General features: G+C 40.2%; 1 protein-coding gene across 9 annotated transcripts in view; it reads left to right on the top strand.

The window, feature by feature from the left end:
• HIVEP1 (HIVEP zinc finger 1) overlaps positions 1-14677 on the top strand; it is a 166707-nt gene that overhangs the window by 136173 nt on the left and 15857 nt on the right. For all 9 annotated transcript variants that reach the window (XM_034762310.1, XM_034762312.1, XM_034762318.1 and 6 more), the window contains one exon: positions 8483-8584. In XM_034762310.1, coding sequence (XP_034618201.1) covers positions 8483-8584 — 102 coding nt within the window. The remainder of the gene's footprint in view (positions 1-8482; positions 8585-14677) is intronic.

Genomic DNA, 14677 nt, shown 5'->3' on the forward strand with positions numbered 1-14677 from the left:
TATTAACCATTCCACGAGCTCTTTCTCTACCTCTGTGACATTACTCAAAAACATTCCCCTTGGTTAGATCTTCAGAGCTGCAGCTTGGTCTGCAATACATACGTTTTCCAAGCACTACGTGGTGGTTCATTCTTCCAGATGAGACGCTGCCTTGGGAATGCAGTCTTGTTTTTAGTATTGGACTCAACTTCAAAGCTTCCTCATGTTGAGGATACTGCTTGAAAGTCACCTGAAATGGGGAACCCAAAGGGACGCTATTCAAAGAAAAAAGAGAGGTTACTCTCCTGGTGCAGTAACAAGTTCTTTGTCCCTGTGAATGCTCTGCCACCTGTCCTCTTTCCCCTGTTTCAGTGTTTCTTGTATGGGACTTTGTGATGGAGAACAAACTGAGGTCAGTTTGCCTGTGCAGCCCTATATGCCCTAGGTGTGCAGCACGAGCAGGCACTACCACCAAAAATTTCTGGTTGAAGGCACATGGGGGTGTACGCGCATCTAAAGTGCAGCACCCCTAGGGAGACACGTCTTGAAGAACTCCAGTAACTGCACAAGGTGAGTAACCTCTGATTATAAATCATTACCTACTCACCTGACACTTAGTTTTCAGGATTCTCAGCCCTGTGAAGAACTCTTAATTGTCTGAGAGTGTGGTTCTGCACTGCTCTTAAAAAATAAAATTTTAAATTCTGACATTGTATGTAACAGTTATGTTTCTAATTTAACTTAGTTTCCTTCTCTGAGTGGCCTCTGCACATTCCTAAGAGTGGGAATGTGCAGAGGTTATTTCAAAGAACTCTGGTTACAGGTGACTAGCCTTCATTTTTAGATTTGCTTGTTCTAGGTTCGTGTATCTTGTACTTGTGATTAGATTTGCAAAGGATTAAAGTAATTACCAATCTTAATATTTCTCACCAAGTGATTCTTCAAGAATATGGATTTTCTATTTTACTTGCTTTGACACCATCTCTGGGCTCTCAACACTCTGTGTCACATCTGCTGACCTTCTAGCCAAGATGACATTGGGTGGGTAGTCTCTGAGCCTCCATCAGGAGCAGCCAGAGAAAATGATAGGGAGGCACTCCCATTCCTCACCATTCTCACCACCTAGGATCTGGGAGTTCTGAATTGCAGAGGCAGCACAATCATATATGGGTTTCTGAGTCTAGAGCAGGAGACTAAGCTAGCTTTAATTTGACCTTTAAATGATCAGTCCTTTTCGAACACAATTATTTTCTTAACTATAGAATTCTCTCATGTGGCTGAACTGTTTTCTTACTCTGTTACTCATTCAACTAACAAACACTGTACTAATGACATGCTCATTATAATGTTTTTAAATTATATTAAATTTTTTTTTAATCTGATCTTTGCTTTAAATTTTCACGCAACTAAATCACTATCATCTCAGAGAAACTCTTGTGTTAAGTAAGGTCATGCCTAGTCAGCACTGGAGTGGAAACCTTCCTACAGTATCTTGTTTTGTTTTGAAAGTGATACACGTAATTCAGCAGGTGGGTCAAAATTTAGTAGTCCGTCACAGTGTAGGGAGTACACGTGTTGTTTGTGGTGCAGTCTTTTAGATGAAATGTCAAACTGAGGCCTTAATCACTTCTGATCATGAAAGATCCCATGGGAGTTTTTGCAAGAGTGGGTGTGCTGGCCATATTCCAAACTCAAATAATTAAATTCCGCCTACCTCAATTCCCCTGTCACTTTAGTTGGATACAGTATTTTTATTCACTTCCTATCCTAAACTGTTATGCAATGCTCTGGTTGCCACAATGACTATTGCATTCAGTCAAAACAGACACCCTGGTCTTCCAGGTTGGGGGTTAGGCACAGAGCTAACAACCCTGTCCCATAAAAACACAAAATATGTTATGGAAACAGTGACTGAGAAATTGACCATTACTGTGTGTGATGGCCTCCAGGAGTCAATGTGACTGCCAGTGGCATGAAGACTGAAGTGCTCAACACCAAGACAAAAACCAGACTTGGTTTTTGGAATGTACGGAAAATGTATAAAGCAGGGAAGCTAGCTCAGGTCACAGCAGAGATGAGACGCTACAGCTTACATATCCTGGGTGTCAGCAAGAGGAGATGGATGGGATCAGGAAGATTAACTACGGCCTCGGGAGAAACTTTGCTGTTTTCTGGATAGGATGATGGACAACACCATGAGGGTGTTGCCATCCTTTTGAAGAAGGGAGTGGAACATTCCCTGCTTGAATGGAAATCCATCAGCAGCAGACTTAGGAGAGCCAGACTGAAATGGAAACCTAATAATATCGCCCTGATTCAGTGCTATGCTCCGACAAATGACAGTGATGAAGAAGTAAAGGACAAATTCTACCTTACACTACAGGCGGAGTTAGAGAGAGTACCACGCCACGACCTAACTATCGTCCTGGGAGACCTGAATGCCAAGGTTGGTAAGGACAACACAAACAACGACAGGAAGGAGTGGATTACACCCACCACAGGGAACGCCATAGAAACCAGATGAGCCCCGAAGAAAAAAAGTTAGACACAAAGTCCCAGAAGCTAAAGGACAAATACCACGAGCAGTATAGCAAGGCACACCGGGAGGTCAAACGCCTTGTGAGAGTGGACAAATGGCATTATATTGATAATCTGGCAACACAAGCAGAGGATGCAGCTGCTCATGGTGAACAAGGAACCGTCTACAAAATGATGCAGCTTATCAGTGGTAAATGGCAGACACTAACACTCTCATCAGGATCAAACAAGGACACCTACTAACAACCAAAAAAGAACAAGAAATGTGCTGTACAAAGCATTTCAAATAATTTAGGGAGCCATCTAAAGAGGAAGCAAGCATCCAAGAGGCAGAAGAAGATTTTGTGTATCAACACAGACACCCCAACTAAGGAGGAGATCATTCATGCCATCAAATCCTTAAAAAATGGGAAAGCTCCTGGCAAGGATAACTTGAATGCAGAATTGTTCAAGGTAAATCCTAAATTTGCAGCACCTATCCTGGCCCCTCTATTTACATCAGTCTGGGAAAGGGAAAAAGTGCCAGATGAGTGGACCAATGGGGTTATAGTGAAGATACCAAAGAAAGGAACTCTCAGTGATTGTAATATGTGTGGTATCACATTTTTATCTGTGCCAAGCAAAGTATTGTGTAAGATCATAGTCCAGCATATATCAGAGGCAGTTGATAGTGTTCTCAGAAAAGAGCAAGCTGGTTTTCAGAACTGGTCTGTGCATCCACGCCCTATCTTCACTCCACGAAACATAATAGAACAATGCTTAGAATGACAACGGCAACTCTACATAAATTTCATAGACTTTGAGAAGGCTTTTGATAGCATTCACAGGACTAGCCTACGGCGCATTCTGTGGGCATATGGAATTCTTTTCCGTATAATCAACATCATCAAAAGCTTCTATTTCACCTTTACATGAAGTGTTGATCACAGTGAGCTCAGTTTTGAAGTCAAAACAGGAGTACGTCAGGGGTGTGTCATGTCTGCAATCCTCTTCAACATTGCCATCGACTGGGTAATGCCAGAAGTCATGCCAAGAGGCATTAAATGGACTCTCTTCTCATCCCTTGAAGACCTGGACTTTGCAAATGATGTCGCTCTCCTATCATATACCCAACACCGAATACAAGAAAAAACAAGTCGACTCAACACATTCAGCCAGCAAATTGGACTGAAAATCAACCACAGTAAGACAGATATTATGACCTTTAGTATTGCCTCACCATCACCAGTACAGATAGAGGATTATGGTCTCACCAATGTAGAAACTTGGGCAGCACCATCAGCCAGGACTGTGGAACAAGCCAGGACATCAAGAACAAAATCAATAAAGCCAGGAACACCTTCAGGAGCTTTCATACAGTCTGGAAATAATCAAAATACAACACCAAAACCAAACTCAAGATTTATCAGAGCTGCATACTTTAAACACTACTTTGTAGTGCAGAATGCTGGGGAACGAGAAAGTATGACATATCCAAACTGTCTTCATTCCGTACAACCTGCCTCAGAGAAATCCTCTGTATCTTTTGGCCCAGAAGAATCTCAAACCAAGATCTATTGACACAGTGCAGCCAAGAGGATCTGAGCACCATCATTGCCAGGAGGCATTGGAGATGGATCGTTCATGTGCTTTGGATAGAAACTGATTCCATCACCAGCGTAGCAATAATATGGACACCTGAAAGCAGGCAAAAATGAGGCCGCCCGAAAACAACATGGCGAAGAGCTGTGGAAGCCAAACTGAAAAACCTGGGGCACAGCTGGGGAATCATTGACAGACCTGCCTGAAACAGACAGGAGTGGAGGACCTTCGTCACTGCCCTAAACGCCAGATACATAATAGGAACATGATGATGATGATGATGATGATTCAGTCAAAAGAGGAGGATGCTTCTCAGTGGGCGGTGAACCTGACTTCTACAGTGACAAACATTCAGGCAGCCTTTGGGAGTCTCACATCCCCTCCAAATTAGAGAGACAAGGTGAGTGAGGTACGATCTTTTATTGGACCAGATGTTGGTGAGAGAGACAACAGGAAACAGGCCAGTCAAAGATATTATCTCACCCACCTTGTCTCTCTAATATCCTGGGACCGTCACAGCTGTGACAACACTGCATATCTCCTTCAAATTGTAAGCTCTGGTCAAGATTTAAGAGCTGATCTAAGAAGTTGAGAGAGAACAGGCTAAAACTCCTGCTAATTGAGTGCTCACTGAGACTCGTGGGTCCATGTCACCCCAATGTACATGGGACCTGCTTGCTTCTGCTCTAGCGATAAGCAAAGACCCTGGGGGCTCTGCAGCAGACCTTCAAAGAAGAAAAGATTCCATTCTCTTAAACAGGATAAGAAATGGGGAAAGTCCCCCTTGGGTCTGGGTCTTAGGAGACCTTGCATCCTGCTACAGATACTTCTGAGGCTCTCATTCCCTCCAGTACCAAATCTGCAACTGTGGCAAAGAAGCCACTTACCTAGAAGCCTCCTCAAGCGGCATCAACGTCTGGACTGGACTGCTTTCAAAACATAGGGATTGCAGAGTCTAGACAAAATCCTCAGAGCACACTTATTATTCTTTGGTACCATCTCCACCTGCCATACTGACTCCTGAGGATCCCCATCTAGAGTCCCCAATACCATCCAGATTCCTGTTCAACAAGGACCTCTGTTCCCTGGAAGAGCCTGATTGCCGCTGTTGAGACTCTCCACTGTATCAACTAATTTTTCTGAACCTGCTTACTCTCAGTCTATGCCTTCTTTGGTGGTGTCTCATCCTCCGGTACCAACAAGGTCCCCAGGCAGACACTTTGAGGGTACTGAGAAAGATTTCCAGTTGGTACCAACACAACTTTCCCCAGTGCCACCTCATCAGCCAACCAGCTATCAAACCTCTTTACTGATAAAGGTGCAGATACCATGCCAAAGCCTGGTATCAACTCGACCTCCAGTGCTGGCATCATCCACTCCGCCAGTGGATATGGAGAATGACACCTTATCTGACTCTGAAGTGTCTATACAAGGGTCCTCTGCTTTCCTGCCACCTTCCGTTAAGGTTCAACCTGAGGAGGAAACTCTCAGTGGGAAACACACCCATGGACCCTGGCAAGGACTACCATGAGCCCTTCTCTTTTTACTTTGTCCCAATTCAGTGAGCATATTGGAACCCCTGCAACCCATATAGTGACCACTTCTACCAGGTCCCATCTTGTAAGAGGACATGTCAGGAGCAACAAACTGTTATTGAGCCTTGCTCCCCACGATACTTCTCACTGAGGAGCAGGTACTAGCTGAGGAGGAAGAAACACCTTCCCACAAGTGATCCTCCTCATCAGATGAGGCTGTCATGTCTCCTCCACCATTTTACTGTGATAATTTCAAGGCATTTCAAGACCTGGTGAAACATATAGTGGACAGTTTACAAACTCATTGGAGGAGATACAGGAACCCCAACATTCCATCAGACATCTTTCTTCCCTCCTGTCAAGGAACCAACTCCACCATGGGACCTAAACTTAATCCTTATCGCGTGGAGGAAACCCCGATTTAAACCTATGGCAAACTGTTCCCTCCTTCATCTGTCCCTTTAAGATCTCATTTCTCATAGCCATCCACTCAGCCGGGAGAGTAAGGAAGCTTGGAGTCTTGATGGCTGACCTACGGTATATTGTGTTCTATCACGACACAATGACTCTACTTCCCCACCCTCGCTTCCTTTCCAAGGTTTCCCATCAACCAGGAGATTTACCTCCTGGTGTTTTATCCTAAGACTCAGTCTTGGAGAGAAGAATCAAGCTTTCCCACACTGGATGCAAGCAGAACTCTTGGCTTGTACCTAGACAGAGCTAGGCCCTTTAGGGATTCACCCAGGCTTTTCATCTCAATTGCAGAATGCATGAAAGGACAAGCAGCTTGCACCCAAAGACTATCCAAACAAGTTGCAGGATGATTCTTAACCTGTTATGAAGCCTCGGAGGTTCACCTCCCTCCAAGAGTTGTAGCTCATTCCACCAGTCTTCAATCTACCTCAGTAACCCTGCTGAAAAACATACCTTTGAGATCTCTGCAGGACAGCAACATGATCTTCAGTACAAGTGTTTCCCCAGCATTACGCTTTTGTGACTGCGTCCAGAGCTGATGCAGCTTTTGGCAAGGCTCTTATATGAAAGTGCAGAAAAGTTCATAAAATGTCACAAAAATAAATGTTGATAGGAAAAGGTACAAAATGGAGACTGAAAGACTTCGTCTAACCAAAAAGACCTACTGACATTACCATGAACTAGGACTATGTTAAGATCATTCCTGGTAAACAAGAGAAGTATGGGACTGGAAATTAGGTCTAATTGGTGGACAACATAATGAGGGGACGAGCTATTCCACCCATCACTCCCTTTTGGAGCTCTTCAAAGAAAAGACTTTTGGGGTGAAAATTGAGCGTCAGCACAATTGCTGACTGAAAAAAGAGGAAGAAGTGAGATTCACCATCATGGTTGCCACCCTCACCGTCTCCTGGAACCCAGGGTCCACTGTGACACTGTTGGGCCTTTGTCATCCTAATCCTAAGAGATGTCCTGACCAAGCGAGCCCAGAAAGAAGGACCCAGAGAGGATAGCCAGTGGAGGTGGCAAAATCCCAACCACTGGGGTGTGAGAATTTGTCGAACCCTTCACCCGCCACCCCACCCCGGTTTCCTTCCCTATTTTATTTCTTCTCTTTCCTGTCTCTCTCCTTTTGCTTTTTCTGTCCAATGAGTCTGGCTTAGCCAGCCAAGACTGCATATTTTGCAACAGTGCTGTAAGTTTGCCAGAAAGGCAGCTAAAAGCAATGCCCTAAACAGCCTGACTCTGTTACAAGAGGTCAGCTAGGTCTCAAAGTGGCTGAAAAGACCACATGTTTCTCCAGCAAGGAGATTTCAGGTGAGAATCAACACCAGAGACAGAAGCAACATTTTTCTGTCGTTGCTGTTCTTTTCTTTCCCTTCCCCATTTGTGTGTGTTTGTCTTGTTCTGTCTTCTAGAAAACTGTTTCGAACATCAACAGCTCCAGATGATCTAACTTCTTCTCTTTTCCCTAAAAAGGACCGTTATTACCTGTTTTGATACCATCTAAGAGACTGTTAGATGGGTGTTTTCCTTCTAAAAATTCTCTCCAGGCACAGGGAACAAAGGGATGTTGTTAAAATTAAAGCCTTCCTTAATACTTCACATTTCAAATGCTTTAATTGTTTTTCCTACATTTCTGTAACTTTAATAAAAAAATAAAAATACCTTTTATGGCATGTTTTCCATGGCACCAAGCACGGTATGGTTTCTGTATACCAAACCCCCAATTTGGTTTAAAACTGTTTAATGGTGGACAGTGACAGGGTCATGTTAACTTCTTTAATTCTTTGAGCCCATTTATTTAATCAAAATTAATGTAACCGGCACTTCCACTGTGGTGGTGGCAAGTCCCTACCTCATTCTTGCAAGAAACACCTTAGCCACATAAGCAATATAAATCCAGGAGAGGGGTTCCTGTTTGTGATAGGCAAGCAGAGATAGGTGCCTCCCTGAGAGGGATGGGGCTTAGGACACACCTCTCTCCTCTGCATTTTCCATTGGCTAGCTTAGGCGGCTCTCCATCTAGCATGCTGTTTTCTGCAGATCTCATTCTTAGATGCTTTTCTGTCCCCATTCATTGTATAGGGAGCCGAGGCACCTAGCTCAGGCATTATGGATTGTAGTGTTTGTTCCAGTGATTTTTCTAGGTCCCTACAAGTTAGGTTTTGTGATACTCGGTTCAGGGTGTTAAATATTTGAAAACTATGGACAGCTTATCTGGGTGTGGAGAAGAGTGAACCGGGTTATGTACAAAATCAAAGTACACCTATAACTGTATTTGTATCAGTGTAGATCCATGTGCAGAATGTGACAGTCTTGGGTACATATATATGTATATTTAAAGAGTAACTCGTTTTTGTTTTTCTCTTAAGGAAACTTGACAAAACATATGAAGTCTAAGGCACACAGCAAGAAATGCATGGATTTAGGAGTTTCAATAGGCTTAATAGATGACCAGGATGGAGAAGAATATGGTAAGGATTTTAAAACTTCATTTCTTTACTCCACCTTTGTATTGATTTGTTTTTCTTTCATCTCACATATCTAGCCTTTCTCACCCAACGCCTTTGACTTCTGTTAGAAGGAAATGCCAGTGTGATGGACACCTTAAAAATATGACCGAGAGAGTAAAAGATACTAGAAAGACACATAAGCCACAAAAGGGATGGTATTTGCTAAAAGTCCATTGCTAGGAAATGTTCAAAAAATGCTACCCAGTTTAATATCACCAGTTTTACAAGACCCCGCTATATCTCAGAAACATAATTTTTCCTGCAGAACTTGCAGTTCCACATCACAAAATTTCACATTTTTCATTGAAAATAATTTTGCTTAAAAACGTCAAATTTTAATACAAAAGTCTCACAAAAATTGGACCAAATGTCAAATCTGCAATAAAGTGCTCAAATTATGAACATGTTGCTGTAAATATTTTGTGCAGCTCATCGCAGAAAGCAAACAAGCAGTCACTGTGCTGCATGCAGAAGAAGACTGTGCTCTTGTAGCAGTGATTGTGTATTTCACTAGATGTGTGATATGCAGTTAACAATTCTGCTGCTTTTCCACCTTCACCTTTTTACTTTTTCATTAATAACATGAACATCAGTAAAAGGCATTTATAACAATTACTAAAATTTGAACCAAATCCTGTATTCTTAAGACACTCAAAGCTGCCCTTGGAATAAGGTAGGAGGTTGTGTGTGTTCCAGAAATGCAGAATTAGGGACATTGCAGATTTTGATTAGTTGAATAAGCTGGATCACTAGCACTAGCCAACTCTGAGAGGTAAAACAGGACATTATTTTAGATCTTAGTTTTTGGCTCTAGAATTTCATCAGCGTAGTGGTGGAATTCATCTGCCCACCCACCTGTTCTGCAGTAGGATCAGACATATTTTTGACTTTGGTACATTTTTCTTATTTACATTGAATAGTTTATTAGATTGTGGGGGAAGCTTTAAAGAGAAAAGTGGTGAAGAGTTTATTGAAAGAAGAAGAAAGGGTAATAGATTAATGCACATGCTCCCACTTGACAACCAATACCAGACTAAGTGAATCAGCCTGAATGTAATGCTTAATAATGTTGAGAATGTGACTCAATGTTCTTCAGTTGGTATGACTCAGTAATGTTCTAAGTACAAAGGAAGCAGCATTTGCCCTTTCTTAGCACAAATTGATTTATTCCTTCTGAAGACAAGGAAAAAACAAAGGTAATCTTTCTTATTTGACAACAAAATTCATGAATTAGTCTTCTTAGTAATTGAAGTACAAAAACTACCACCACAGAAAATATGCTGCCATTACATATTCACATCTATTTCTTACTTAGGAACAATTTTATTTCAAATGTTCAGTTTCCACACACAAATAAAATAAAAAAATGCTGAACTTTTTTTTTGTTGTTGTTTTTGTTTTTTTAAATACCATTCTGCAGCTATCATAATCTTATTTGGCCTTTTGTAGTACAGGTGATCAGGGATGTTCTATTCACTAGAGTGAAAAATCTTAAGTGATTGATAGGTTTATGTTTGCATTGTTAAATATCTCCCTTTATAGTAGTAAAGTTATGGTTTTGGATTTAAAATCATCATTAGGACTCAGGACAATTAAGTTATTTTTAAATTATTATTTTAATTATAACAGACTACATAGTAATTCACTAGCATATATTAGGGCACAACATTTTGCAAGAAAATTACTAAAATGCTATAGCTAAATTTACTGAGATTTAAAAAAAAATGAAGTTCATTGAGATTTAGACATTAATTCCATTAGGCTTCTCTGAAAATCCTAGCCTTAACTGAAGCGTCCACTTGCCAAAACCAGCTAAAATCATTAATAGGTGCCCAAATATCAAGAGAAAACAAAGCACCCAGATAGATAGTGCATACTCCTCTTAGAGGAAGAAAACTTGATACCCAGTCTTTAACAAGACATAGCAAGGATCTGTCATACCCAGTCTTTAACAAGACATAGCAAGGATCTGTCATTGTGTTTCATGTATATCTATGTCCCAGACGTAAGTTGACCTGAACATTTTTTCATTAATCTCTGTAAAAGTTCTAATGTATATCAAAATTTACCCTGATTGTAGTATGTACTATATATTGTAGAGCGAGATGTATATTTTGCTCTATGTTCTTCAGAGAAAACAATGCAAGTTTTGGGGAACAATTAAAATGTTTCTCCTTAAAGAAACTGACTCCACATATCTTTACTCTTGGAGTTGTGTGCCAGTACATGCAAGTGTAACTCATACACCTTCTGGGTGTGGTGTTCTGTCCCATCTAGTGGCACCGAGACCACTTAGAGAGAGAGAGAGAAAATGAGTCTGCTCTACAGCCTTAGCTAACAGCCAGGTGGCTTTTAGCTCCTGCAGTAGAGGCTCATGCACTAAGTTCCAGAGGTCCCAGGTTCAATCCCACCTGCTGATAAGCAGGGGCTGTCAGCGTTATACAAGCATATAGTACCTTCTAAAAGCAGTGCTCTAGACAAGGTTGTGAGCTTTGGGTATGCACTGTAAGGTGTTAAGATTGCATCAGTGAAGAAATGCATGTTGATTATATGCCAAGTTTTCTCTCTGCTTGCTGTTTGTACATTTAATTGCTGCTATTTCATCATAGGTTTTTTTAAACCCTTTATTAGTTTTATGTTTTTACAGTTGTGTAAAGTTTTATTTCTCATCAATATTCTCTAGTCTTTGTTTGTCCAAACAAAAGAGAGAGAATTATTTTGATGTATGTAACCACTCCACCTGAATTCATGTACAGGAACTCTCCCCTTGAGGCATGCAAAAGTAGTAAATGGTTGGAGTGCATCTCTCAACCCCTTTTGTTTCTTTTCCAAAGGCCACTTTCTTCAGTCTTTATTGTGTTCTTGTTGTTCCAGAGCAAAAACAGAAGCAAAACTACATATGAAACAAACATTTTAAAATTAATATGAGAATCTCCAGTAGAGGTGGGAAATCGGGAAATATACTTGATATTTACCTCTGTTTACTAAGGGTAACCTTTTAAAAAGTGCCTGGGTCACTTAGGAGCCTATATCTTGTTGAAAATCCATTTGCTCTGTTTTATTAAAGGTCTGTGTTGTTCTGTGGAAGAAATTAGCCATGTTCTTTCGAAGAACCACATTATTAAGCTTCACCTCTGTCTATTACAAAATAAGAGTCTTTAACCTCTGAGTCCAGTGGCACCTTATAGACTAACAGATGTATTGGAGCATAAGCTTTCATGGGTGAATACCCACTTCATCAGATTCATGTAGTGGAAATTTCCAGAAGCACGTCCACCAATGTCATATATGCCATCATGTGCCAGCAATGATGGCTCTGCTATGTACATCGGCCAAACTGGACAGTCTCTACGTAAAAGGATAAATGGACACAAGTCAGATATTAGAAATGGCAATACACAAAAACCTGTAGGAGAACACTTCAATCTCCCTGGACACACAATAGCAGATTTAAAGGTAGCCATCCTGAAGCAAAAAAACTTCAGGACCAGACTTCAAAGAGAAACTGCTGAGCTTCCGTTCATTTGCAAATTTGACACCATCACCCTCAGGATTAAACAAAGACTGTGAATGGCTAGCCAACTACAAAAGCAGTTTCTCCTCCCTTGGTGTTCATACCTCAACTGCTAGAAGAGGGCCTCATCCTCCCTGATTGAACTAACTTCGTTATCTCTAGACTGATTCTTGCCTGCATATTTATACCTGCCTCTGGAAATTTCTATTACATGCATCCGACGAAGTGGGTATTCATCCATGAAAGCTTATGCTCCAGTACATCTGTTAGTCTATAAGGTGCCACAGGGCTCTGTCACTTTTTACAGATCCAGACTAACACGGCAACCGATCTGATATTTAACCTCTGAGTTAACACCGTTCATTTACAGTAACTGACCATGTAAAGTCAATGGAACTTAGACTCCAAAGTCACTTAGGCACTTTTGAAAATTTTACTCTAAATAATTTAGTATCATGTGTTTTGATAAGCTAGAATTTAGTAACTGTACCATTTTTAAGTTGGGAAAAAGATTATTACCTCACCTTGCATGTACATTTAGATGTGTATAATGCTGCAGCACTATTTTAAAATTGATTAATTATTTTTAATAGAACTTAATGCTTATGCTGCACAGTAAGATCTGATACTACAATACATCTAAACTATGGTGTTACGCTTGCACTTTTATAGTGATTGAATCATGTTTATTATCTTTGGAGAAGTGTAAATCAAATGATTTCACCTAATAACATCAGTAGTATTTGATTCTTTCACCTTCCACCACCTTGATTTTCAGTGGTGAATGTTTTATTTGTGTCAAATAGGCTTTTTTTTTTTTTTTTTACTTTAATAAATGACAGCTTTGCATGCTTTTAATTTTTTTACTCAAAGAGCTGACTGATTGTTAGAAGTGGCACGTTTATATCATAGGAACCAATGGTTCAGTTAACCCAGTATTCTTCCTCCGGCAGCAGCCAATACCAGCTGTTTTAGAGGAAAGTGCAAGAAATCCAGGAAGGGACAATTGTGAAATGACTTGATCATAGAGGAAATTTCATCTTTCCCTTAGGCAATTAATGGTTCGCTTATGTCCTGAAGCAGCAGAGTGTCTATAGGTCTCATGTTATAATTTTGTTATTCTAGCATAAGTAATAATGCTTATTCTTATTGGCCATATACATGTCTAGACTTTTGTTGATGCCTACTTAACTAAGCTGTTGTCTCCAATAAAACTCAGTAGGTTTTTCCTTGGGTTAATCAGCTGAAATTAGTGTTTGGCAGTTAAAGAAACTACTCGCTTTTTGTTTGAGTCTGGCAATTAAAGTTTACTACTACTTATGTTATCTTACTAATACCAGCACTGATACAGTATAAGTAGCCCTGTTCTTTAAGCTAATATCAGAGAGAGGTTGATTCTCACCTGGGAGTACTACACAGTTTAATATCAGCATATAGAAAAAGGAAGGGAAAGCTGTTGCAGATATTTTCCTATTGTGTGCACACACTTAATGCTATCCATTTTTCAAACAACTTGAGACACTGCAGTCATTACACTTAAGAATTTACAGGACTACAGTGTTCATTAAAAGAGAACGAGAGTGAGATTCCCCCTTGCTGGGTAAGAATCTGTGGGATCAGAGCTTTTAACAGTGTTCTTTGTATTTGGATTTGTCATCATTTGGGTATTAGTAAATACTTTTTGGTTTCACCTTTTGTATTCTAAACCATCCCCATGTCATTTTACCTTTCATCTTCTGATCCATGGAATGTTCTTGTCCCCAAGGGTTACAATGTAAGGAATGTTAATATCTGAATTCAGCTGTCAGCAGAAGTGAACCATTTAGTGTGACAAAATACAACTGGGGATATCCTTTTTGACCATGTTTGTTTTTACTTTGCAGTCTTTTTAATAAGATGAATTTGTATTTCTTCTGAACTGTAAACATTCTAGGCCTGATCCTGCCAAGTGCATATGAATGAGGTTGCTTGCCTGAATAAAACTACTCACAAGTGTAAGAGTTTGCAGACTTAAGTAAATCACCAGCTGCATCATACAAGTTATTTAACAATAAACTCCAGTGATGAGAAGAATTTGTGAGCAGTCTCTAGTGCAGAAAGTTTTCATCCTAAAAATATTTGCTTTCCACACTGTAATTGTTAGATATTTTTATATGTAGTATACACTGAATTGTAGTTTTCAAACAATATTACATGAGCCTTTCTAAAGATCAGATTTTTCCAAGTTAATTAGCAGTGTGCCATTTATCACAGGAGTTCATAAACTGATTTTCAAGGCTCTGGATTAGTTCAATGCTGTTTCATTCTGCGTTCTGAGCATACCTGCATAGAAAAGGTTAGAATAAATGAAAACTTCAGTAAAAATCTATTACTGATCATCTAGAAGAATCTAAAATTGACCTTTTTTCTTTTCCAGGGAAGACTTTTTTTTTAAATAATAAACAAGATTTACACAAGGCAAGATTATATGTGAATAACACTTCTTGTTTAAAGAAAAGAATGTGAGAAGCCATAAGCTCTTTTCTTTTTTTACGTAATTT

This window comes from Trachemys scripta, chromosome 2, assembly GCF_013100865.1.
Source record: "Trachemys scripta elegans isolate TJP31775 chromosome 2, CAS_Tse_1.0, whole genome shotgun sequence".
Lineage (NCBI taxonomy): Eukaryota > Metazoa > Chordata > Testudines > Emydidae > Trachemys > Trachemys scripta.